The 27464-nt window shown below is 38.8% G+C and overlaps 1 protein-coding gene across 3 annotated transcripts; it reads right to left on the reverse strand.

The window, feature by feature from the left end:
* Positions 1-993: 993 nt before the first annotated feature.
* TMEM39A (transmembrane protein 39A) lies at positions 994-26827 on the reverse strand. 3 transcript variants are annotated; one of them, XM_036883483.2, is made up of 9 exons: positions 26453-26826; positions 25087-25273; positions 18939-19161; positions 14226-14309; positions 9821-9975; positions 7031-7379; positions 6063-6250; positions 3997-4144; positions 994-1398 (listed from the first exon to the last, which is right to left on the reverse strand). In XM_036883483.2, exons 2-9 carry the CDS (start codon positions 25197-25199, stop codon positions 1165-1167), a joined length of 1494 nt encoding a protein of 497 aa, XP_036739378.1. In that variant the 5' UTR covers positions 25200-25273; positions 26453-26826; the 3' UTR covers positions 994-1164. The 3 variants fall into 3 exon arrangements, with proteins under 3 accessions (XP_036739378.1, XP_036739379.1, XP_036739381.1); XM_036883484.2 differs by having other exon boundaries at positions 4024-4144; positions 26453-26823; XM_036883486.2 differs by lacking the exon at positions 14226-14309 and having other exon boundaries at positions 26453-26827.
* Between the last annotated feature and the right edge of the window lie 637 nt (positions 26828-27464).

Here is a 27464-nt window from a genome sequence, read left to right on the forward strand (position 1 = left end):
TGTGATTTACCAAAAGCTTCACAGTATATAAAAACCAAACTGAGCACAGAAAACACGTGAGAATATGTTTCAGGCTCTCAAGATAAGGCCTTGGAAGTTGAGATGACTAGTAACATCAGCTGACTTAAGTAAATCACCTCTCAAGAACATGTACTGAAAAGTGAAAAGGGTTAATGCCCCCAAAAACGAAGTTTCTGGGGAGTGAAGTTAAATACACAGGTTTTTTGAGCACAGATTAAATTATCTGAGGACAAAGAAGCAATTTCTTGGATTTCACTTGTGCTCCTAACTCCAAACATGCTGCCATAGGTGGGCTGCTGCTAGACTGCATCCAAGATCGTTTAGCTGAGGGCTCGCCCGTTCCTCCAGTTGCTCAGTTTCTTCAAGCCGCCCTTCTCCAGCCCACAGGGCGTGTACACCCACCTGCTCCCATTGATCCAGCTGCTTCCCACAGGAGCCTGGGCACTCTAAAGACTGTCTTAAAAAGCATTATTTCAAACAGCTAACAATAAAAGGTAAGTATTTATAGAGGCAAAAGAGTGGAAGAACAGGAGAAAATGACAGCAATATTCTCAGTTTCAGAGTAGCAGCTTATAGAAAAGTATATTTAAATCCTATAAGGCAGGACAGAGCGCTGAGTTCCTATCTCAGAAATGTTTCCACCCAGTAGGCACAAGAAGAACCCCACCCAGGACTACACAAGCCACTCCTTCCCTCCTGTACTCCGATCCAATTAGCCAGCAGAGGGAAACGAGAAGGGGTGCTGTCTGGCAACTCCACTCATCTCTCTTTCTGTAGCAATAAAGCCAACTGAGGACAGAGAGAATGAGAAGGATTGGGAGGAAAGCAGACACACCAGAGGTACTGGGTCAAGCAATACATGAGATGTGTTCACAAATGAATGAGCTATTCCAGAGCCATACAAACTATCTCTTTACTGGAGAGGCACACCTCTAATCTGTGTACTATTCAAATATACTAACACATGAAAGATCACATCACCTTGTTTATGGATACATTTAATATCCCTTACCCTTCCCACCTTTCAAAACATAATAGTATACAAAATATAAAATATCTTAAATATTTATAAAAATCGCAAGAAAAAAATAGAACGTATGAAAATATTTTTATCTGAGTTCTCCCTCATTTTTGAGAGGCAGCTTAGTTTGCCTTGAGTTCGTAACTGCTGAGTGGGTAGGAGTATGCCCTGCCTAATACTATTCTGTCCCGGAGGAGCTTAAATAAAACATAGTAGTTGCAGAAGAGGATGAGAGCCATGGAAAGTGTGTGGTTCCACTTCTCCGACCGCAGCAAGGAGTAGAGCTGGTAGAAGACGACACTGCCCTCAATAAGGATAAGCAGATTTAACAGCCTTAATGGACGATGAAAGAGGAACTGTAAGGAAGTTAAAAAGCAAAACATTATTCCATAGAAAAGGAAAAAGACTCATTATTTTCATATTTTCTCCTAAAATAATTTCATTATTTACAGGTTCCCATATCCAACAGCAAATAGGTCTGCTTATTGGAAATCCATGAGGTTGTTTCTTGCTCTAGAGACTCCAACCCTTTCCTTTTTGTTCCAGGAATAACAAGATAAATTTTATTTCAGTGCCCCTGAGACACGAAATGGGATGATGCCCAAAAAAACTCTGCCTCACAATTTTTCTTAGGTTGTATCTTAGGTATACATCTTATTGGAGATAGCCAAAAATGTATTTATCTAAGACAGGGGCTGGATAAAGGAACAAATGGGAAATATTTTAGACTTCCCAAGTCAAGAGGCAAAAACTGAAGATACTATGTAGGAACTCTTAATAACCACCTCAAATGTAACCACTTAAAAATGTAAAAATTACTGTTAGTTTGTGAGTTTGTCTAAGACATAAATACCTAAACTGGACAAGCTGGGGGGGAGAGGAGGTATTACAAGTTGAAACATCAGTAATTTTCTGAGTTTTTCCTTTAACTGTTTACCCACTGTGACTGACTACACCACATATTTCTTGGTTTTTTCCCCCTGGATATTGAGACTAGGGTGTACAAAGATGGACAATGAGGAAGGAAGAAAAAATAAGACTGGCTAAAATCATGGCTCACTGTTTTCACTGGCATCAAATTCTTCACTCTAAGAGGCTAATTCCTACTTTACTAATAAAAATATATCATGAATAGCAGGCCAGAGGTCACAGATTGCAAACTGTTGTAATGTTTTATATCAGATCTAAAAGATTTAGACGTCAAGGCTCACATCTGAGAATAAAGCCAAATTATCATGACTCTGAAAGGTAGCCAAGTCTCAGGGTCCTTCTTCGGGAGGAAGAAAATGTTTAAACTGGGTTTTATGATATAGTCAATAATATACATAAAATTGGCTCACCATTAATATTCTAAAAAGACTGAGGCAATTTCAGACTCTGTGGCAATTATAACAATTAAAATCAAATGTGCTAGTAAGTTATAAACTGAGTAGAAAGGTGAGGACAGACTATAAACTGTAACAGCTACAGGTAATAGGCACATTTTAAATGAATGTTCTCAAACTTCAGAGTGCCTAAGAATCATTTCTAAATATGCAAATGCTGCCAATTCCTGGGATCCTTCAGAGATTCTGATTCATAGGAGTCCTGAAAGACTGTTTTTAAAGAGCTGGGTGATTTATGTGCAAATGGCCCAAGGATCACTTTGAGAAGTACTGACATACCCGTTTGCTTCTGCAAAAGCAATAACAAGTTAACTTCCCTAATCCTTCTCGGGATTCCACCCGATTCTTAAGCTGCCCAACCCTAGCAAGGAAAATACTTATTTTTTCAAGCAGAAAATTCCAGTAAAATGTCTAGTTATTGTAGGTTTTAAGGCACCGCATGGGCCAACAGAAGTCATTAATTGCCTATAGAATTCAGCTGACTGAATTAAATCCTCTGTGTTGAAACTAAATGCTTATGTAGTTAGGACTTAGGTCCACCCTCCATTTTAAGGCAATCCCACAGGAGTCCAGGAGATGCTTCCAGTCTCCTCATTCAAGGACCTTTCACCTTTCCAGCATTCCTCCCAACCTCCTCTCTGCCCTGCCCTTCCCTCCCACGGTATTAACATCATCCTGCTCTGATGCAAAGTCCCAGTATTTAACTGGAAAGGCCCTTAGTAGTAAACATCTGCAGAACCAGAGAGTCCATGTACCCTCACAGGAAACTGGGAGGGATGGAGACGTGGATGGGATGGAGGAGAAAAGGACTCAAGTATGTCAAATATATCTCCAGTTCTTTTTTAAGAGTATGATCTCCACTCAAAGGCAATGCCCTGCACTATGGGCTTTTTTACTAAGAACAGTCCCCCACATGCACCTTTTCCCCACTCCCATTGATCAGCTGGCGTTTCTCTTAAATACTGCTGCCTTCTAGAGCCAGAATTTCTGGAAGACTGAAAGAACAAATAGAATATAATCCAAAGCGTATATTCAGATGGGATAGGAGCTGGGTTTAGTGGGTTGTCTACTGCTTTTTACTTTTTAACTTTAAAGCCTTTTTTCTTTTAATCCAGGAAAAGTAAAAGGCTGCAGATCATGGCATTTGTCTTTCAAAGGGGGAATGAACATATTTTAAGGAAACAATACATATGAGAAATTAAAAAAATAAATAAGTACTATTACACTGCTACCATATTAAATTTCACTTAAGGATGCAGAGATACAATATAACAAGGATACTGCTAAACCAAACTATTATAAAAAAAAATTACATGACGAAAAAGGGAAGTTTTAAATTACTTGAAACTGCTGTTTCAAGTAATACAAGACACAAACAATTCCAGTGGAATTTCAAGCTGTTGAAGTTGGATTAATGGTATTTGACAATGGTATTCAAAGACACTTTCTAAGGACAGGGGCCAATATTATAGTAGTAGTAATAATTACAATGTATTAATTTCCTAGAATATTCACTACACACTGGGTTAGGTATTACACAAAGAGTGGCCTTCTAACAATTAAGCTTACGTTTGAAAAGAAATAAGTGGTACTTGCATAAAAGCGGGCATGGGACACATCTGAAGGCACTGCCACGTTGTAAGGCCCCATGGCTCTATATAAGCATCTGCTGTGTCGCACCAGCACACCTTGAGGCCATATTGTGTTTTCTGACCAACTAAAGAAGAAAGAAACACAATCTTAGCATACTGGCAATTACAGGTATGGTGGCATCTGGCAAGGCCAGCTATATTTCTATGGAAGGAATTAAGTATTCAAGTCTTCATCTACCTGAATTCTGAAAATACAGTAATTCCATGGTCAAACTGGAAGGAGTCAGAAAGGATTTGTTACTGTAATTTCATTGCTATGTAGAGTAAAGAGAGGTTGCAAAGAGGATACAGTTAGCTCGGCCAAAGGACTTAAGAGGATTAGAACAAGCAGAAATACACATGTAAGTAAGGTATCTGTGAGCCAGAAAATAGAGTGTAAGCAGGTGAACTGTCATCTCAATCCCAAGTGAGTGGAACCTACTGGTGGGAACACTAGAGGGAACAAACAAGAAGAGAAAGTGGATGGCAATAAGGACAGTGGAGAAGTAGACACAGTGTCAAACTCGTATGATATTTCCTGCAGTTACATCCCAAAAAGCTATAGAAAATCAGTTTTTATTTATCACATACATACTTCAAATGCCTCATATATGCAAGAAGCTATAAGAAGAACACAGAGACACATGAGATACTGACACACAGACTTCTTTTTACTGCCTTCTTGGGTTATTTTTACAGAGGTCTCTCTAGGATAAAGAAGTTATGGAAGAAACTTCATTCTTGCCAGCACCAGTGTAATGGAGTTGGGTAGGAATGGGGATCGTCAGGTTAAGCTTTTAAAAAATCTAAGTTAAATTCATCTCTTCCTGATTTTGGAAAGGTTAGTCTCCTAGGTTAAGAACTGGGACAATATTTTATATATGTTAAAAAAAATTCTAGCACCCTGAAGCTTTCCCAGTTCAGAAATGTTCCGCCGGCCTTGCTCACACTTACCAGCATCAAAGTGATGATACACCTTATGGCCATGTGCCATCAGGAGCCTGAAGATGTACAGTACTAGCACTGTGGATTGTATTTTCAATTTTTATTGAAATTTGTCCTTTGCCCACAGTCGGGTTTCTTTTCAGCCTGGCCCAATCTCTTTCAGTTCCTGGGCTTGAAGGCCTGTGCTAATCTGTATCAGACATCAAGGCAGATAATTGAAGGGAGGACTCTGAGGGGGAGAGGGGAAGGGAAGGTCACCTCAATCTGTCCCACTTAATTAGGAAAGAATTTCTAGGTGATGAAATTTGTGAAATGTTCAAATTATAAAAGGGAGGAAAATGAAGATGGTCCAGGTCTGTGAGAAAGGTATGATAAACGGTTCAGAAGTGAGAGAACAGAAGGGTTCTACAGTTAGCCATTAGGAATCATTGGGAACATGCAGAGAAATGACTGGGAAGGAGACACAATGAGATGAATAATACTCTGAGAGAACTCATTTAGGGACAGGTTTCATTTAAATGTAAGAAAAGCAGGGAAACATTCATTAGCAAGTTTAGGAAGAAAAGAAAAAAATAATTAAAAATGCAGACAAGGAAAATACTACAACAAATTTGCATTTTTTAGAAAGAAAAGATGAGAGAAGCAAATTCCAGCTGCCTAAGTATGAGATGTTAGCTAGCAACTATCTAGCTTTGGCAATGAAAATGAGAAGATGAATTAGTCTTCTAAAGAGAATTACAAATATATCATGACTCTGTGAATTTGGGCAAAGGGTGAAGACTGTAAGAAAACTCCAGTATTATAGCTTGGGAAACAAATTACGGACTCTAAAGTGACTGGGCAGTTGAAAGGTAGGAGGCATTTAAGGAGGGACTGGGGATGGTGGGAGAAATGAGTTAACATCCCAGGTTCAGTTCAGAGTGATGACAAGCATTCATGTAGACAAAAACTAAAAACTGCATGTTCAAAGTCAAGAACAAGAATGACACACAAAGCAAATAAACATGATCAGCAGCATGTAGGAAGGTTGTGACATGGTTTTTTCTCCAGCCTACTCACATGTGCTGTGGAGCATTGCTGTAGGATCCATGTTCGAGCTTCTGCCACTTGCCCAGGTGAGCAGCTGATTTATGTAGCAAATCACAGTATTTGGATGGCAGCAGTTGTGTGGTGAGCATGACAAAAGCATTGATCCACACCATAATGAGGTGCTCGCATGACCAGCGCATGTCATAGTACTGGGTACTCTGCAAGAGATGAGGAGAGCGAGCGATGATCCGTGCACTGGGAGCAAGAGGTCAGGGATGGGTGTGTGTACAAACGCCCTGCGGACAAATGCCACACTGAGTCACAAATGCACTGGTTGTCCTGCTGTTGGTGCAGAAAGTTCAAGAGCGGAGTCATCCAAAATCCTTCAAGCTGACTTTTCTGGCTGTATGAGTTAGGGTTGGGAGGGAGAGGTGATTATATTTTAAGTGCTGTCTTTCTAGAAGAAGTGAGTGCTCGCTGTGAATGACCACTCCAGCTGCAGATGTGTTTCTCAATGAGTGAAGGAAGGGCACTACACTGTCCCAAAAGATTTTGGACCCAAGTGACATCCACACCATTTTTCTTTTCTACTGAAGTAAATTGAAGTTTAGATAAAAGTTAGATTAAATTCAAGGACACTCCTGATAACCATGTTACGATCAACCACGGCAGGCTGGATTTCATTGAAACCTCCGTCTTCTTAAGCTACTACATACTGATTCTATTTTAAGTACAAGCTTTATTCTCCCCATGAAACTGAAAAAAAACTAAAAAAAAAAAGGAAAGAAAATACGAGGGAACCCCCACAGGTGCATCACATATATGCAAATACCTATCCGCCAAACAGGAGCGGTATTAGTGCACTCCAGATGCAGCCGAACTCCACCATCCAGGCTGCCAAAGGGGAGACAGAGAAAAGGGGGATTAAATAAGATATACCTGGTTTACATCATTCACACACACATCCTGGAAGCACATAAAAGCAAGAAACCACTTACCTTCACAAAACACAGGGGGAGAAACGCAACATAGTAGGCACTGAAGAGGGAGTTGAAGAGAACTTCCTTGATTCTGTGGTTGAAATCTGCTTTCAGACACTCCACTTCATTGCGAATGAGGTCTGGAGACAGGGGGCAGCTGTGGGTGGGGATGGGCGTGGCATTATTAAACTGTTCTTTCAGAGACTCCAGCAATAAGGAGAGGAAGTCTTTGGACTTGGCCAAGCCACCCACAGTTGAGGCGCTTTCGTCTACTGCCTGGTGCTGAACAACATAGTTATAGTCTGTCAGAAGAAGATGAGCTCTACTATCTTGGTGGAAGCAGCAGAGAGGAACATAAACACCAAACCTGTAGAAAAAGGTAAATATGAAAATGAGACCACAGATGCCTCCAAACATCGGCTCTTATAACTGTGAGCAAAATAGTCATGATTCACCAGAGTGAACATAATATAACAGGGACTTTGCTGATGGTCAGTTTGTTATTTGGGAAGCTCTTTAGACAATTTTTTCCCACAAAGACAATATATATTCATTGTAGAATAACAGGAAACTACAGAAAAATCACAATGACAAAATATAGATCACCTAGAAATAATCATTTTTGTAATTTTTACAATTGGGTGTAGACCTTTTATTTTTTTCTCTTTTATGTTCATATTTTGTATCCTGCTATTTTAACTTCGGGCATTGTGTTTATGTCTGCTATATATACTGAACATTTTCTCATGTCATTAAATATTTTTCTGTAACAATTTTTAAAGATGCTCTAGAGTTCTCGAATAAATATACCATAATTTTCCCATTCCTCTCTTGCTGGAAACTTGGAGCTTATTTTCCCCGACCATAAGTATCAATGGGATAATCACTTTCCCACACAGATCTCTGTGGACATCTGGTAATTCTGAATGACCTGCCCTTGATTTCAAATTTCCACTTCTTAGTAAGGGGCTTCTCTGCCTCCCCACTACAACACCCCCCCTACTCCCAGATTCCCCTTGCCTGGTTATTTTTCTCCACTAATCTTTCCACTCCATACATTTTACATGTCTATCAGGCTTTTTACTTGGGGGCTTTTCTTCTTGGTTTATTTTCCCCTCCTACAATGTTAAGCTCCATGAACCAGAGATGTTGACTTATTTAATTCACTGCTCTATCCTGATGCCTAGAGCAGTAGCTGAAACATACTAAGCACTCAATAAAAATTTGATCTATTAATGAAAAAAATTCTGGAAGTACAACAAATAAATTTATACAAGTAGAATTACTTGGTTAAAGGGCTGAATATTTTTTGAGATTTTCTATAACTTCTTTTAGTTACTCCAACTCTTCCTTTCTTAAGCATGTTTTAAATGCTTTTTCCAAGTCTTCCTTAAGTAACTTCCACATTGTGGAGGTATTGTAAATAAAACGGTCATTTCATAGACATAAATTCAGATATGAAGAATTGCAAATAAAAGGATATCTTACTTAGTTACACAGTTTATAAAAAATAAATAAAGGTCACTTGTTCAGAGTTATCTATAGAGGGAGAAAGAATGAGCTTATTATTAAGTAAAAGGATGGCCAGTAGTAGCTCTCAAATCATTGTGAATGTACCTGGTGTAGCAGAGTAGGAGGGGTAAATGTAGAAGTATCCACAGTGCTCACATATGTGCAAAACTGGGAAGGCCAGAGAAGGCTGTAAGTTCAATATTGCTGAAACATAAACTGCACGGGTAGGGTGTGTACTAGATTGTAATGGTGGCCCCATTTCTTTACCCCTCCTTGTAGCCTCACCCACTGCCATTAACTGCATAGCCCTCATTCTGTCGGTGAGGTGACCCTGTTCTCTCCCTTTATTGGGCTCAACACTGTGACTTGTTTTGGCCAATGGGCTATCAGCAGACATGCTGTGATCAGAAGCTTGAAATGGGCTTGCCCTTTGGGGGTTGCTCTCTTGCCACCTGTCAACTTCATGTGACCATGTCCAGGCTAGCCTGCCAGACGATGAGAGACACATGGAGCAGAGCTGAGGTGACCTAGTCACCTAAACTGACTGCCAGTCCATCCCACATATGTGCTAAACCCAGCAAAGACCAGGAGAGCCTCCTGACTTCCAGCTGACCTCAACACATGCATAATAAACACTTATTGTGGTATGCCACCATGGTTTGAATTTTTGGTTTTGAATTAGGTGGGGTTGTTAGAGCATTACGTGGCAACAGATAACTGATACAGGTAGAATGAGAGAAGCTGGGAAGGTAACATCAAAGGCTTAGACTATGGAGAGAGTTGTAAATAGGTGTTTCCTGAAAAATTCTTTCAACCTGGTATGTTTAAAAGTTTCCATAATAAAATGTTGGTCAAAAAAAGTATGTAAGACTATGGGGCTTGAAGAGAGCATAGTTCTGTTACATGAACCCAGAGATCAAAGTAATCTAACCAAAAAGGTAAGACTGGCTGAGTCAGTTCATTCAGTAACAATAACCACCATTCATGTCAATATAGGCAGTTTATCAAGGGCCTGTATTTGGTGAACAGAACTAATTAAAATATTTTCCACTGGTAACAGAGCCACACCTCTCAGGTTTCTCAGGACAGTCCTGGTTTATGCTTTTTGTCCTAATTGTATCCCAATTTAGAAAACAATTTACATGGTTACCCTACCCACAAGATTTTTTCCAATTTTCTGAACTCTTGGTTTCTTTTTGAAGAATTTCATTTTCCTCTATTTTACACTATTATTTACATGACCCAAATAATTCCTTAAGAGATTTATTAATAAAATGGTAAGACTGGAATACTCACGGGTAGCCAAGGAAGAGGAGATTGAGGACTGAGTGGCTTCGGAAGAGATTGACGAGAGTCCAACAAAGTACCCATCCACACAAAGTGAGTAGCACCAAGCGAGCTGATATCAGTACCATGTAGTGAATCATGGATGCTGCGCCTGCCTTAGTGGCCTGCAAGTTAGAAAGCAACAAAAGGGACATTTTATAAATGACCATATTCAAAAGCAATGTGACTTAAGCAAGGACTTAGTAGATTTAGTGGAAGCTAAACTGCAAAAGAAAAAAAGGAAGGAAGAAAAGGAGGAAATAAGACAAACTGCCCCATCCCTGCCTTTTCTCCCTTATTCTTGAGGATTCAGACTTCGCCAGGCATGTTAGTTGTTTCCTCCCTGTATCACCATCATGCCTCATAAGTTCTTATGATACTATCTCATTTGTTTACACTGGGGCTTCTCAAAGTATGGGCCAAAACCCCACCCATCAGAATCACTTGCACCACTTATTGAACATGCAAATTCCTACTGACTTTCCTCACCAGATATATGGAACAAAATCACCAGCCAAGTAATCTGTGTATTAACAACCCACCAGGCGATTTTTATGTACATAAAGATAGGGAGCCACTAATCCATACTAAACTATAATGGCCACAACAGCAGCAATAATGTTTCCGTTCTTCTTTGAATCCTCCCCTCAATCTGTTTGCTGGATTAATGTTTAATAAATTACTGAAGCTTTAAAAAAAAATCAGATCTTCGCTGACTAATTCCTATATAAATAATAGCTTCTTTTTTGACTTTTGCAAACATGGAAATAATGCATAATCACCTCCAATTCTTTATACCAAAGCTATTCAAATATTTCCCTTTAATCCCAAATTTAAAAAACTGATTAAATATAGTAAGAACACATATTTGTCAAAACATACAACTCTGCAATGTTATTTTCTTTCAAAACGAACTGGGAAGGAAAGAATGAGCAAAATGCAGGGGAAAAATCACAGCAGATTTCTACTACCTCTACAACAGCAGTGTCAGAATACAGAAAGGGGGAAAAATTAGCATCAGTTGCACATAGGAGGGGATAAGGAGCTTTTCAGGTCCCTCTTATATATCCATTTCTTAGTTTATCAAACATACTATATAGTAAATATAATATATATGCAATGTATACTATTTATATAGGTACTTATTTATAAAAGCAAAAAGGCAGTTAATACCATAACGAACTGCTTAAGTCTCAAACTGTGGAGAAGGTTCAGGCTGTTCTCAGCCATAGCAGGGCAGATAGTTACATATCACTCCTCTGATACACACCTTGTGACAATGTACCTCATGTGTCAAAGCCTACTGGGGGCATTTAGGCCACTGGAATTACTCCTCTCCCTCCATTCTCAAACGTTTAGTTAGAAATAAAAAAGGCTGCTTCTGCCCAATGTTAAGAGAGCAGCAGATCTTAGATGTATTCATCATTTTTGCCTTATTCCCCAGCCCCAGCTCTTAGCTCTTAGTATCTGTGTGTAACAGTGGTAACCAAGACAAACAAGACCTCTGTCTTTATGAGGCTAACAAACCAAGACAGACAGATATTAAGCTTAAATTTACACAAAGAGTTATTTTTACAATTGTAATGAGTGCTACAGGAAGAGCAGGCTGCTATGGAAAGCAAGTAAAAGAAGACCCTAACCTAGGGAAGGCTTCCTGAGGAAGTGATATTGAAGCTGAGTTCTAAAAGATAAGCAAGAATTAACCAGGTAAGGTAGGAGTAAAAGAACATTCCTAACACTATATTAGGTGAGAAGTACAGGATATAAACTTGTATACAAGCAATGTCCCAGACATCCATATATATTCTCTATGTGCATATAAAGTTTAGAAGGAAATACACAAAAATGTGGTTCTTTCAATGGGGTTGTAATGTTTTTAAATTTGTTTTATATTTTAGTGTTTTCCATTTTTTTTTCAATAAAATGTACTACTTTTCTATTAAAAAAAATAATTTTTTAAAAACAGAGTTGCCTCACTATTGCACCACTTATTGAACTATAGCGTGTGCCTCACTATAGCATGGAAAAGACAAGTAATGACTCTATAGCATCTTACTAAGCTGACAGACAGTGACTGCAATGGGGTGCGGTTGGGGGGACTTCATAATATGGATGGATGTTGAAACCGCAATGCTGCTCACGTGAAACCTTCATAAGACTATATATCAATGGTACCTTAATTAAAAAAAAAAAAGTAAGGATGCTGGAGTTAGGCAGGCCTGTGCTTGAAATCAAGCCCCACTACTTAAAAGAAAGAGTTGCCTCAGGTTTACGAAGGAATAGTTGAGTAACTTTAGACCCTATGCAACAAGTGGAGAAAGAAAGTTGGCCTGGATGTGAATAACCAGAGTCTGTCTAGTTGGAGAGGTATTCCTCCAGGAATAATATTTAGTTTTCTGAATTAATTACTTCCAGCCTCTCCTTAAAATAGATTAATCTTTCTCAGGGCAGGGGTCCTTTCTGTGATAGAAGCAAAAAAAAAAAGAAGGCAAGCATATCTTAATGGAAGGAAGGAAAGATGATTTGTGACAGTTCTTATCCACCTAATTTAGAAATTTTAGGAAAAAAATCCCTACAGAGCTCTTATTTTTAGTTTTTAAATAGGTAATATATTCACATTGCTCAAAACACAAAATGTATAACAGTGGTTGAAGTTTCCCTCCTACTGGTTCTGTATCCCAGCCACCAACTAAGGAGCCCATTATTAGTTTGTATCTCCTTCTAGAGATAATGTATTCATTTATAAGCACATATATTTTGTTCCATCTGCCTCATTTTAAACACTCTTCTGTACTTTGCTTTTTTCACTCAATATCTTAGGGGTCAGTACACAGGCATTTTTATATTTTTAATGGCTGCATGCTGGTCCATTATATAGATACACCATGACTATTTAAACATTCCTTTTCTGCTAGACATTAAGGTCTTGGCAAATTTAAGTCTTTTACCTAAAATCTGTTTAAATCTAGCTTACGTATTTTTTTCAGTAAGAAGTATAGGTTTCTCACATTGTTTTTTCATGTGAAACCTTCGTAAGAGTGTATATCATATCAATCATACCTTAATAAAAAAAAAAGAAGTATAGATTTCTTTACAAAACAGCTAATGTACTCTCCAATTAAGGTCAGGCAAAAGCTGTTTAACTATTTAAATAAAAGTCATTAGTAAAAGAAACAATAGGGTACTACATATTACATACATAAATACTACCTTGGTGGGTCCAAGGTAGAAATCCCAGTTTTGAAAGATTTAACTAGACATATGAATTTTGACATACAAGTACCATTTCTGAGTAACAACAAAATCATTCCCTACTTTAACAGATATAAACATAAAATTCCACTGAGTTCCTCTAAAGACAGAACATAGTTTTTCAATATATCCAAAAGTAAGCATTTCTTTTCATGACCTAATGAAGAACCTGGGAGAAAATGTTATAGAACTGCTTTTCCCACTGTGAAAACAGATAATCCTACAATGGCTTTCAGATTATGACTTAGTATCTGCAATTACTGGGTGCTTACAAAAATAAGGTTCCTGAGAACTAGAGTTTACAGACACAAAGTATTGCCATGTATGTTTTGGAAGGAAAAGTTGACTCAGAGTTATCTGTGATTATTTATAGTAACTATTCATTTAAAATTTCACATTGAATTATAAACTCCAGGATTAAAATTATGGGCTAACTTAACATTTTGTTGTTTTTATTTTTGTAATCACTTAGAGGGGGCAAGATAAAATCTTATGAAAGCACATTTTATCTCCCTCACTGGGATTTACAAATATATAAAAAATGATACCAATGGCCAATTCTATCAACAACTTTTAATTTGGAAAGGTCATATTGTCCCAATTTGTTCCTCCACTGCCCATTAAACTTAGATTCTAATTTTCAAGATGAGTCCTATGCAAATGTGGATGTTGTCATCTTAAAATCCCAAGTTTTAATCAATTCAAACAAATATCTCTTGCTAGCAACTCCACCAATGGTATATAAATAATTTCAAGTGAATGTTACTACAAATAGTATTTTAGATAAAATTGTTTATTTGATATATTCGTATCAAGTTACCTAAAATTCATCTTATTTTCACTATAACTATTAAAATTAGAAAGGTAGTACTGAAGAACAGAGAGGCTAGAATTAAACTACTACACAAATAAGATTCTAACATTTCTCGTGTTATATTACACTTGAAAGTTAAAATATATTGTAGGAAAATCTGTGAAGAGAGCTAGCACAATTCATGTGGGAATGAAGATATTAATTTAATTGAATTCTAATTATATTTGGACATTTCACATTTTCAACCTGAACCCATTCTAGTAACTAACTCTAGCTACAAATGATAGAAGATACTGAATGAGCTGTTACCTCTGAGATAAGGGCCCACACAAGCCTCCTTGCAAGCATCACTGTGATGAATGCTGCCAGGTGGTAATCAATGAGATGAAAATTCTAGAAGAGAAACAGATAACTGCATCAGTAAGAAATACGTGTATCCAGTTGGAACTACTACATGAAGAGGTTTGCTCCCACTAAAGATCTTCTTTATATCACTTACATTTACAGACCACAGGAACTTGAGGATCTGGAGAGGCTGCCTACTTTCCACTTTTCCTTTCATGACAAATTGCTTAAACTTTTCAAAGAACCATAATTCTATGATAACCTGCAGGATTATGGCAAGAACAATTTTTCTAAAATGCCGTATTTTAATGAGTGTCAAATTCCATGGATCAGTTGGAATCCCCACTTAAAATTCAAGAGTTTATGCCAAGTTAATGTTAATCTCATTAGGCATCTACTAACCTAAATGCCCTTCCTGCTGATACATCAATTACACTGACTTAGTCTCTCTCCTTAACTAGATTTAGAAACATGTCTTATATTTGATCTCTTTTTCCTATGAAATGACAGCATTGCCTAGATGTTCTGTATGGTTCCTTTCCTTCTAGTTCTAGGTCTATTTACATATAATAAACAAAATGGAAACTCCTCAGCAAAAAAAAAAAAAATTGGATATATTTTCATTTTGATGGCCAACAGGCCTATGTGTCCAGAGTCCTCCTTCCAGAATGAAAAGTTGAATTCGTCTATGAATTCATTCAATAAGTACGTACTGGGTACCCACAACATGCCCAGTAGTTTACAACAGACAAGGCTCTTGCCTGGATCTTACTTTTCAGTGCTGTGTGAGAGGGCAAGGGGATGGCAGAGATTACCAGCTGTCTCTTCTGCCACATTAGAATTAACTGGGCACTGACTGCTAGCTAACTAAAGGTTCATTTCCCAGCTTTCCTTGCAAAAACCACTTGTAGCTAAGGGATGTGAGGAGAAGTGAGGTGCACAATTTCCAAGCCATGCCCTTAAGGGAGGGAGCTGTTTCCTTCCTTTCCTCCTTCCTGCCAGCCAGATGTGGTGACAGGAGCTGGAGCAGCTACCTTGGGCCATGGTTTGGAACAAGTGTGTTGGGGGAGGCAGGGGAATTATAACAGAATTGCCATACTGGCCTTATAACATCTACCTAGTCTTTATTAAATAGGGAAATAAGCTTCTAATATGTTTTAGCCACTTTGCTGCAGCAGCTAAACCCACGTATTTAATAAATTTGTTTCAGGGGTAAGGGCAATGACAATAAACAATAGCAAAAGCATTTCAAACAGTTGTAATTGCTGATATAAAAAACAGTGATAAATAACAACTGGGAAGGGAGATGCAGAGCCAGTTTAAATTGGTGGTTAGGGAGGATATCTTTGAAAAGGTGGCACTTGGACCGAGAGATAAATGACAAAAAAGCACTAGTCATGACCAAATCTGGGACTAGAGAGCCCCAAGGAGAGGAATCAAAGGCTTTAAAACAGGAAAATACAGGCCTAGTGTACCTGAAAATCAGCAAGAAGGCTGGAATGAGACAGTGAGTGACAGAAGATTGAGTTTATATATATATTTTTTCTTAACAGGAGGACACAGCAGTGTTTTAGGCAGAGTGCCATGATTCTATTTGTATTTTAAAATGATAACACTGATTGATGAGTGGAGAATATATTGTAGTGAGACAAGATCAGTTAAGAAGCTACTGCTTTTAATTCAGGTGAGAAATGATGATGAACTGAACAGGGTCAGATGCAAGAGATGGAATGGCCAGACTGAGGATACATTTTAAAGGCAGAACAGCAGAATATCAAGAGTAGCTTACTGCTCCTCAGATCATTTCTTTTTTCCTCTCTCTCTCTATTTTGGATTCTAATATTTAATCCCTCAAAGAAGAGAGTCCTCCTTGCTTACCTTACTTCTCCAAAAAAATGCAAGCAAATTCACTAGACCCCTTAGCTGATAATGTCTGAGGGTCTTACTGATGTACCACCAATTCACCGAAGACGTTTTTGAATCAAAAGACTTATGTACCTAATGTATCTTATTATTAAGCAAATTTTGTTACATTCTAAATCACTGAAAAATGGTATCTGCTTATGATTCTCTATAAACCAGAATTTTGATTAATCAGAGCCCTTTATTCCTGACTATTGTGAATAATTTATTATACTATATTTAGCTTTTATGCTTATTAGGATTAAGACTCATTCAGCTAATTGCTTGATAGCTACAATGATACTTTACATATTCTCATGTCCACATTTTATTTTTGGTAATTATTAAAATCTTGAAATGGATAGGAAAAACCTAATATATATTATATGTATATAAATCTCACAAATTTCTGCATCAGACACACATAAGAGAAGGAAACTTGAAAGAGACAGACCACTGTTGAGATGTAAGTCCTTTCCAAAACATCCCAGTCAGGTAGCCACCTGCTATGCTTGAACACTTTCAGGGATGGTTAGTAACTAGGTCTCTGGCAGGTCATTCATCTTTGAACAGCTCACTGGTTCAGGCCCCTTACAGATTCATGGGCTAAAATCTTACCTTATTACTATTACACATATGTTACTCTTAACTCCACAATTAAGTTCCAAGCTTTATATGAGCAAGGATCTAATGTGGCAGATAAGTAAGCCAGTCCACACGACAACCTCCTTTAAGTGTACCTTCCTCTACTGTAGAGACTGGGAAGCTAAAAACTACATTTTCAGACTTCCTTGCAACTAAAGTTCTAGATTTGATTTAGTTCCTGCTGATCCTAAGTATTACAATAAAACTTGAATTCAGAACCAAGTGAAGTGGGAAGAGGGGCAGGGTACAAGGCACCCACTTTGGGTGGCATGAGTCAGAGCAAAGGAAGCAGAATTCTAGAGTCAGCAGCTGCAGCAGCTCCTTCCTGATTATGACAGGAGCACCAGCTCCCTTTGTTTCAAGGCAACATTTGTAGGAGACTTAAAAGAACTCTCGTCTCTGAACAGTTGACTGTGACCAGGGCTCTTTGATTGATTACCCTGAAAATTCAACAAGTCAGAAGATTCCACGGAATGTCAAAGTGGAACTGTACAATCAACTACCCAACAAGTGCCATGGAATAAATACAGAATAAGTACAGAAAGTGAAACATAGCAATTGTGGATATGAGTGCTCGCTTTGTCACTGTGATTTTGAGCTAGTTTTGTAAAGGTCTCTATTTCTCATTTATAAACTGGGGGTCACCCAGTAATACCTACCTGCTTTTAGAAAGAGTGAATGAGATAACACTGCAAAGAACATAGTACATATGAAAAAGTGCTTGCCAGCATCACCGCTAAGACAGTGAGGTATCTCCTTATAGAGCTTCACAGTCGGAAGAAGCCTTAAAGATGACCTAATCTGACCTCTTCACTTACAATAAATGGCCCAAAGAAGGATGGATGGAGTACAGTTCCTACTCTCAATAAACTCATAATCCAGGTAAGAGAAGACTACAAAATATATATATACAATTTGGCACTAAATTATTAAAATTCTTCAAGAAACTGAAATTCTCTGTACCTGGTATTAAGTAATACAAAAAGAAAATTCTTAATACTTAATTACAGGAACAACCAAGTGATACAAATATTTAAAACAAAAATTTTTATTTCCTTCCCATATTATCTTGAATATTTTGGTCTATATTTCCTTATGTTCACCAGGCCAGGGAGGTTTTCCAAACATTTGTAAGTCCCAGACACATATACAAACTAGCCAGGACAAGAGTCTACTTTCTCCTAAAGCACAGCTCCATTACCCAGGCAAATCTGCCATTGCCAACCTCTTACCTGTCAAGTCACCTGACTAGTCTTACCTGTTATTTTATATACCCATCTATGGAGAACCTTCTCTGCATCAAGATTAGCACAGCTCTCTTTAACAACTGGAAAGAGGGTAGAAGAAACCTACAATATATTTTGATGTACTTGAGTAGAGACAGCAAGTTCTTGTCTCAGTTTTACTTTTGCAACAGAACCCAATTTATTCAGGGTGACAATGAACCCAGTAAAAAGACTAGTTTCCAGCCTCCCTTGCAGTTAAGATCAGACCCATGAGAAAATGATGTGAGCCAGGCCCATAAGGAACTCTCTTTTATACTTCCCTCTGCTCTTTGCCCTTTCTGGCTTATAGGGATGGACCACAGCCACCCTGGAGGCCAGATGTTGGCAGACAGCAGAATCTCCATTAGCCTGCATCCCGATTGACCAATCCCCTTATTGGAAGGGTGCTACTCCCGCCAACCAGGAAAACTGCCTCAGACTGTTATGTGTTTGAGTCCTTATACAATTTGGGGTTTGTTACAGAAGCTACCACTGTCCTAATACAGCCATTAAAGGGTAGAGTTCCTGGAATTTATTCATATTGACACCTTAAACTTATAACAAATTTAACATGGTGTAGAGAAAGATAAATATCAAAACCCTTCTGTGACATTACTGTAATAAATTATTCAAATGTTTTCTGCATTTTCATTTATATCTTTACTTCTCTGGTCATGGACCAAGGCCAGATGTTTATATTTTAACAATCTTATGACATTATACTTCTGAAAGTAATCTGAGGTTTAATAGAAAAACATTTTATTAGAAGAAAAATTATGAAGAAAAATAATTTCTACACATAGGCTGTCCCACCTAGTTTCTTGGCTAAATAACATGAAGAACTTGAAGATCAATTAAGACTTACCAGTGAAGTACAAGAAGCAGGATGATTGTAAGGATACCACCACACTGTTTTATAGATGTTGATGTACTGAATGAACAGAGCAACTAGCAGGTAGATGAAAAAAAGAAATTCAAAGAGCAGGCTCCCATCCACAGGCAAATCAGGAATTTGGCAATGACGAACAGGACCTGGGGTGATTAAGGCTGTGATAGGTGGGACCGGAAGGCCAATAGTGCTCCCATTCCTGAAAGAGAAAATCACGGTAAACTCAAATAGCGATACCCTTCAGTGTTATAGAAGATAAAGGGCCTCTTCTTCCTTCTCTACCTACCCCTTAATTGTTGGCCTTCCCCAGACTCTATCCGAGGACCTTCTGCTCTTGTCTTCTCCCTCTACGAACACTAATATGTAGCCATGGCTTCCATTATAGCCTACATGCTGGAACTAAAATTTCTTTCCATAAAACTCACTGGTAAGTTTTAGGTCCATGTTATCAAGCTGTCTAATGGACATCTCTGTGTTCCTCCTCCTACAGTCCTGATCCAAGCTCATGGCCCACCCAGTTAGCTGCCCAGCTCAGAAACCTGGGAGTCTTATTAGAACTTTCCTTCTGCCGCTCCACAGCCAACCATTCTCTAAATCTTATATATTCCACTTTGTAAAACTTTTTTCCAAACTGTATGCTCCTGTCTAAACCCACTGCTTTAGTTCAAGCAGTTACCATTTTTCACTAAAACTATTGCAGTAATCCCCCTAAATTCATTATACTTTCACCAAATCTTCCAACTGCCTTCAGAGATCTTTTAAAAAAAACTCTGACAGTTTTGCTCTCTTGCTTGAAACCTTTTGATGGTTCTCCACTGCCAAAAGGACAATATCCAGAAAATTTTTCTATGTCCTGTGAGGTCCCTTGCTTAACAGAATAGCCTCACCTCTTATCACTCCTCACATGCAACCTATTCAATACTCATACTATTTGCTATCTGTGAACATACATGCAGTTATTTGATACACACTGTACCAACAATACCCTCCAAGACCACCTTCCTTAAACCCTCAATGCACATTTACTGACCAAATCCTTCAAGACTCTTTAAATGATCAAGTATATCCTCTATTCAGCTTATTCTGACTTGCTCAATCAAAACCAATTCATCTGTCCTCTGTGCCACTATTATACCTAAACTATGCCTTTATTATTGTACTTTTCATATTGTTATATAGTTTTTGTATACATGTATGTCTTGTCTATCAGACCAAATCTTAAGGACAGACTACTTTTCCTATTTCACTGCAAATATGTACCATTAGGTTGGTAAGACAGCAGACCACTACAGTAATGAAAAAAGAGCGAGAGCTCTTAAAAGACAAATTAAAACATAAGAGATTTTAATCCCTATCTTCTTCTTGTTCTCTCTTCCAAGCTCTTTTATAGGGCTGGGTCATCTAAAATGATAAGAAGCGGGTAGGGAATATAATTTCCCATTGATTATATTCCTGGGAATAGCTACAGAGATCTAAGGATCTACTATTGTTTACAATAGTAGAACAAGGAAAAAAGACTTGGTTAGGAAATTTCCAAAGAAGACTCTAGAGAAGGAACAATATTAGTGCTATAATTCTACTCTAAAATACCCAAATATAGAATTCTAGCTTTAGTATGTGACATTTACAGTACTTTAAGTGACTCATGGGAATATGAACTCTGCTCATTCTGAAGTTAAGAATACCATGGCAGAGCCTCAGAAGAGCTAGAAGGGAAGAACAGGGATGGGGGAGTGGGTAGGGAAAAATTATAGAAGTTTCTTCTTCTCATTCCCAGAGAATATACTCCAGTAGAAGAACAAGCTTACCAAGAAGTAGGTTGTGATCTATCAGTAAGTCTCACAACCTTACCTGCTCAGTCACGACCCAATCATCAGCAGACCACAGTTCTCTGATCCATTCTGGGAGGTGGGCCACTGAACTACACAACACCAGGAGGGATCTCATGCGGACTACAACATAAAACGTGCCCTCTGGAACTGTACGTGCTGGGGGACTTAAATGGAGGGGATTAACACCAGCAGCCAACCTATCCCTCACTCCACTTAATCATAAGATATGGAAATAAAAAGTTCTGATGAGAAGCTTCAAGGTTAGGAGCTTCTACTCTAAAACAAACTAAAAATTCTTATTCCTCTGCAGTCAAAAATACATGAAGGGAGAAAGCATGTTGAACTATTTGTTGTAATTTCAATGTTAAAAAGATTCTTATAGAATCTGTCTCAAGTAAAGAAGACTAACATGCTTCTGCTGTTAAAAAAAAAAATCAATAAAATGCTAGACTCCAAGAAAGATATTCAAAACAAAGTACAAAAGATCTGCACTTGGCTATTATACCTCAAGCCAGAAGACAAAGAGAGAAAGGTCAAATGAAGTGACAGCGCATCAGTGAGAAAGAAGAAAGCACTCCTATAAGTCGAAAGCTTGAGTGGAGATATGATTTAAGTTTCTAAAACCAAAAAAAAAAAAAAAAAAAAAGGAAAAAGAAAAAGAGCTAAAATAAACAGACGTGGTCAATACCAGTCAGAAAATTAGTTACAGAAGTATTATTCCTCTAACAGGATATAAAAATAGATTCAATATAAATACTGTGACACAAATGTTTGAGATACAATGTGGGATGATTCCAGTCCCAGATTTTCCAGTAAGCAACTGTGGTCTTTGAAAAAGTAACTTTATACCCTTGAGCCTCAGTTTCTTCATCTATGATACAAGGGTTGGAAAGGATTCTCTTTAACACTGATTATTCTCTTTCAAACTGGGCTGCAGGTCCCTAACACCATGCCCAGGCTTGATGACTGACTAGAATTCAAAAGACTTGGCAACAGTCATGTTCACAGCCAAGATTTATTACAGCAAAGGGATGTGAGTCGTAATCACCAGAGGGAAAAGGTACCTAGAGCAAAGGCTGGAAGAAACCAGATGCAAACTTCCATGAGTCCTCTCTCTGCGAGGACACAGAGACCACAATTACCTTCTCTGGCAACTACCTGTGGTAATACGTATGAAGTGCTGTCTGCCAAGAAGGCTTATTAGTGACTCAGTGCCAAAGGTTTTTTACCAGGAGCTGGCCATGTGGGCAGTCACTGCCTAGCAGTACCAAAATATAGACTTCCCAAAAGGAAAGCAGGCGTTCAGCATAGCTATCCTTAGAAAGGCCTGCTTGCAAGCCTGGCATCTGGGAACTTGACTAGTAAACAGTTCCCTCCACTGATACAAAAGTTTCCCGAAATAATATGAGTGGCTCACTGTGCCTAAACATCGTTTGTGCAAACAGTGTGGTTTATGCTGACCACCTGCTTTGCCCCTGCACATATAGTCCGTGTGCAGCAAAGAGTTAAAATAGCAAGCCAGAGACTGGCTTTTATGGGGCCAGCAAGCAGCAGAATTTAGCTAAGCAAATGGGTAAGGCAAGAAAGATTCAAAAGAATAAAGATGAATTAGAAGGCCTAGAGAAAGCAGTGATAATTTTGGACATGCTCAGGTGATATTATTAACAAGTATATGCAAGGACAAAGCAAAAAAAAAAATCACTCTTAGTTCTTAGTCCCCCCAGGTTCCTCTCAACTAAAAGCTCTCTAGGAAACTCAGAAATTCACACTGCATCCTCCTTCCTTAGAAGGCAATCATCTAATCACACTGTTCTAAGAACAAATCTCTGCTCCCCACAGGAAAAAAAGCAGGACAGGGAACTGTGAATTTCAATCTTGATTATGTCACCAAACTAGCTCTCACAAGTTCTCAAGTTTACCTTCACTAATCTGGTCACAAACACCTACCAAGAAGGGGCAAATGCTCTCTTCTCCAGCTGACCTATGTCTTACAGAATCAAATACATCATCCAAAATTATATCACATTTAAGCAATGATCTATTTCTCTCTTCAATACTCTACAGACACTTCAGAGGTGATTTCTCTTCATATGGACACTCTGTGTTTGTCCACATCCTTGCTAAAACTACTTTCTAGGCCATTTAACATTAGTTTTCTCCCTATTTTTTATACCCTACCCCAGGTCTTATATAACAACCTGTTCTAGACTATTCTTTTCCATCAAGGAACAAATACAGAACCATCTTCTCTCAAAATAACCTCTGTTGGTAAAAATATCACAAAATAATTGCTTAATAATAGTTTTAGTGACTTTTCGAACCATGACCAACTATGATCTTTCACTTTACTCTTATCTGTTGAAAAAATACTTTCTTCTCCCTGCTACCCCAATTAATTGCTAAAAGAAATTGCTGTTAAAGGAAAAGAGCAGGTAGAAAATGGTAGGACAAGGCAACCATGACTAGAACTTAAAAGGACAGAAGAGCTACAATGAAGGCAGAGAAAAGAATATGTGATCATAGCTAAATCCACTTACGAGCACAGTTATTTTCCAAATGTTCCTAGCTCTTCCCACTATTTAATTTGCAGACTTCAACTGCAGGCAGAACCATCTAGAAATGTGGTTTTCAGGTCTTTTTTAATAGCAGAACACTTCATTGTCCTTCCCCCAAAAGAAATTTTACATGGTATCTCAATATTTAAAACACAGAGGAGGAGGGGTTGGTCTAAGTCAGAGAGAACTGGGAAACCTAGGCCTGCCTGACTCTCCCTTCTAAGCCATCTTACAGCAGTCCCTGAGACACTGATAAGGGATTCCAAAGGACAGTTTAAGAACATAATTATCCAGGAGAATTCTCAAGGCCAAAGTCGAAGAAAATGAACAAAGAGCTGCTACACTAATACAGTGGTGAAGTCACAACTTTTTACGTAGCTGGAATCCTAGCTCAGCACAGCTACGGTTTTCTATTGCAGTTTAAAAAGTAGTGAAGGACTAAATTGATGGACAGTAAATATCAGTAAAATTAAGGCATGTCCTTCAAATAGGAAACATCCTTCAGCTCAGTATCTATGTTAGATAGTACCTTTCTTCAAAAACATTTTCAAATGTTCTTTCTTTTCACTTTTATTTTTAAAAATATAAAATAATACATGTTATTGGTAGAAATGTTGGAAAATTCAAGGTAAAATTTTTAAAAGTTACTGCAATTAACTGTTTCATTTATGTTCAACAACCTGCTATGAAGCAGACTGTTTTTAAAGTGCGGAAATCCAAGGAACAGCAGAGTAAAAACTAATACTCCAGACTAAACTATGCACATAAATATGAAATGTGGATTGAAAATCAGTACAATAAAAGTCAGACACTGGAAAAATCCCTTCAAACTGGAATTTCAGGTAGAGCCCCACTGAAATGACAGGCTCAAAACTGATTATGAAGATTGAGTAGCACTGGGGTTGGAATGTCAGAAAGAAAGCGGGAGGGCAGGCCAGAAAAAGAGAAGTGCATAAATAACATGAGGAACGCCTGAAAAGACAGGAGTAAACTGATTGCTACTAGTACTGAAAATTAGAATCCAGGCACAAGAGAAAACTATTCATGGTAATTGGGTGGCAAAAATATCTTGACCAAACAAACACTTGATTGGGTGAAATCCATCTCTTTCCACTGCTATCTGATCAGAACTCCCAATGAAGTGAATTACCCTGGTTAAGATTACAACTAATTCATTCTAATTTTGAAAATCAGGAACAGAGATAAGTTTGCACTAAAAAGGTCATTTTTTAATGCTTATACAACATGACACAAATCTTAAGATGTTTGGACTAGAGCTGACAGTTTATTCATTACGAACAATTTTTGAACAAAATCACTTTTAAGACCCTTGATTGATATGACTTATAATTTTAGAATCTCATATTAACTGTCAATTTGAATTTGCCCCCCCCACACCAAAAAAAGTTAGTAATTAGTCAAACCATCACACATCACATTTAATTCATACTTTAATTCACTTTTCCCCACTTTTAATAGCTAAAAAGGTGACATCTAGAATTTGGATTATCAGTTGTAAGAATTGGGACTGCTTTCATTTTGTGGGCCCCGTATCACAGCTTTCTACCTCCCAAGTATTCTGAAATGCTGAGCTTTCAGTCTTTAGGGCCAGGATTTCTACTTCAGTGTCAAGAAATAATCTTGATAAGCAAAAATCTAAATAACATGATGACTTCTATGTTACTCTTACTGATTATAGGATATTACAAATCATGCATAGTCTTATTTCTTCTTTACCTGTTTCTTAGGCCTGTTCCATTGCCACAGCCCCCACCAACCAAAGTCTGTAAAGAAGGTAAAGCTGAACGGCTTAGCTGCTGCCGACTAGGGCCCCTCCTTCCACCGGGCATGTCCAGGTTCCAGTCCGCTGCCAGCGTCACCTGTAGTTGCAACCCAGGTTACTGGTTGTCAACCTGTTTCAGCTCTGAACAACAAGAAAAATTTTAATGTCAGTTTCCTATTTTTAAACTAGGCATAGTAACAAGACACAACAACCAGAAAAACTGAGTGAACAGGCCTCCGAAAGCAGATTTTCAAACAAATGCTCCCAGGATCTATTACCTACTTTATTCTACTGAAAGGACTACTGAGACTCTAATGGTTCAGAAGCCTAAGTTCTGATCTAAGCTCTGTGCAGCATTAGAGAAGTCACAATTTGTGACTTCTATCAGTTGACTTGTATCATATGAAAGATAGTACAATCAGGTAGAAGTTTACAAGAAACACCTAATATATATGTTTCCAATGTAAATGTAATATTTCACAGTAAGCCACTTGAAATACAGTTGAATCAGCACTGTTCAAAAATGCTAGGTTTTGTGATCAAGGGATCTGGGTTCTGAGATCAGATTAGTCACATATCTGACTTTGAGATATGTAACCGCTGAGTTTGTTTCTTCATCAAAAAAGAAGTGTTCCCTTTCCTACAGAGGTTGGCATTAGGACTGACAAATATGGATGAAAATACATCATTAGGCCTTTTAACTCCTTACAGGTGGAACTGTTTAAAGTGGTATCTCCATACCTTAGAGTAAAAATATTATAAGGGGCTTAAGTGGATGTCTACTCCAGGAAAACTGGTGTAAATCATTTAGAAATTACTGAAACTGCAGGATTAAAAGACAACATAATTACCCTCACTGAAAAGAAAACTGTGTTTTCATCAGTCTATGGCAAAATCATGGCTCCGCCAACATGGATACCAAAATCTGTTTCCGAAACAACACAACAAAAAAACTGAAGAATGACACGTTGGAAAAACCCTGATTTTCAAAACGTTACTGCAGGCTTATCCCTTGTTCCCTATTCCTAACAGCCTTCTTAGACCACCAAATGCCAGGTGAGACAAAGCATTCAAACTGTTGGATGTAGGGACTGCTGGTCCGTGCTCAATTAACGAGCAAAGAAAAAGAAAGTGCGATGCAAAAAACTGGGATGTTAGAGGCGAGAGGATGGGGTGGGGGAAGATGGACTGTGAGGGACCACAAACTTCAACAGAACTGGTCCCCTGAGAGGGGACGACAAAGCGATCCCCGCTGCGCCACCCGAGAAACCGAACCAGGCCCGGGACAGTTGGACAGCACAGAAGCTCGGTAATACTCACGCATCGAGGAGGCCCGGCCGGTGGGGCGGGATCCCTGGGAGGAGGCGGCGGCTTTACAGGCTGGACCCCAGGCAGGAAAACTCCCTTCCTGCGTTGAGGTGCGCCAAACCAGCTGTCTGTCTGCAGGCCGTCCCCGCCCGAAGAGTCGAGAAAAGGTGTCCAGGCTTCGTGCTGCCAGAGCCAGACCCCGAGTCAGTGCCAAAGTCAGAGCCAGAGCTAAAACTAGAGCCAGAGCCCGGCTCCGACAGGACTCAGCCTAAGCCTCCATTACAGCGGAGCTGAGCAGACGTGGCAAGCGCACGGCGATGACGTCAGCTCCGCGACAGCAGGCCACCCCTGCAGCGAACTGGCCCCCGGAACCACACAGGCAGCTGGGGAAGCGAGCACCCCACCTCTCCTGCGTGCACCTGCGCAGTGGGACTCGGCTGGGCTCATGATCCAGCCTTCCAGGCCAGAGCCGGCCCACGTACTTCCTCCCCGAGCCTGGAACACCGATCCCTAACGATATCCTGGCATCACGCTAGGGGTCCTTGTTATCTTATGGACTCCCAGTAACTGTCACTACAAGTGATCGTCTCTTATCTTGCAGATGGGAGGGATTGGGAGACGTCACCTAGAGTCACGTCGCTGCTTAGTAAAGGAACCCGAGCTGCCAATCCTTGCTCCAGCATCTGGTCGTGCCCTTATTATATGTTTAGTAAAGGACTAGATAGATGCTGGAGTTACAAAAGTGAATACCATAAACTGCTCAGAGTCTAGTGAAAGAGACAAGACAGCAAGAAAATACAGTAGTACAATTTATTACAGTAAATGCAACATTAAAAGTATGCCCAAGGTTCAGAGATAGCGTGCAAGACAGTGTAATAAACTCTGTGGGATGGTGGTGATGTACCATCACCATAAAAAGCTTCACAGAGAGATTGGAGTTTAAAGCCAAATTTCCAAGAATGAGTAGGCGGTTTGTGGGAGAATAGCTTGCTTGTAAAGGAAGTTGCAGATAAAAAAGTAAGCA

This window comes from Manis pentadactyla, chromosome 1 (assembly GCF_030020395.1).
Source record: "Manis pentadactyla isolate mManPen7 chromosome 1, mManPen7.hap1, whole genome shotgun sequence".
Classification (NCBI taxonomy): domain Eukaryota; kingdom Metazoa; phylum Chordata; class Mammalia; order Pholidota; family Manidae; genus Manis; species Manis pentadactyla.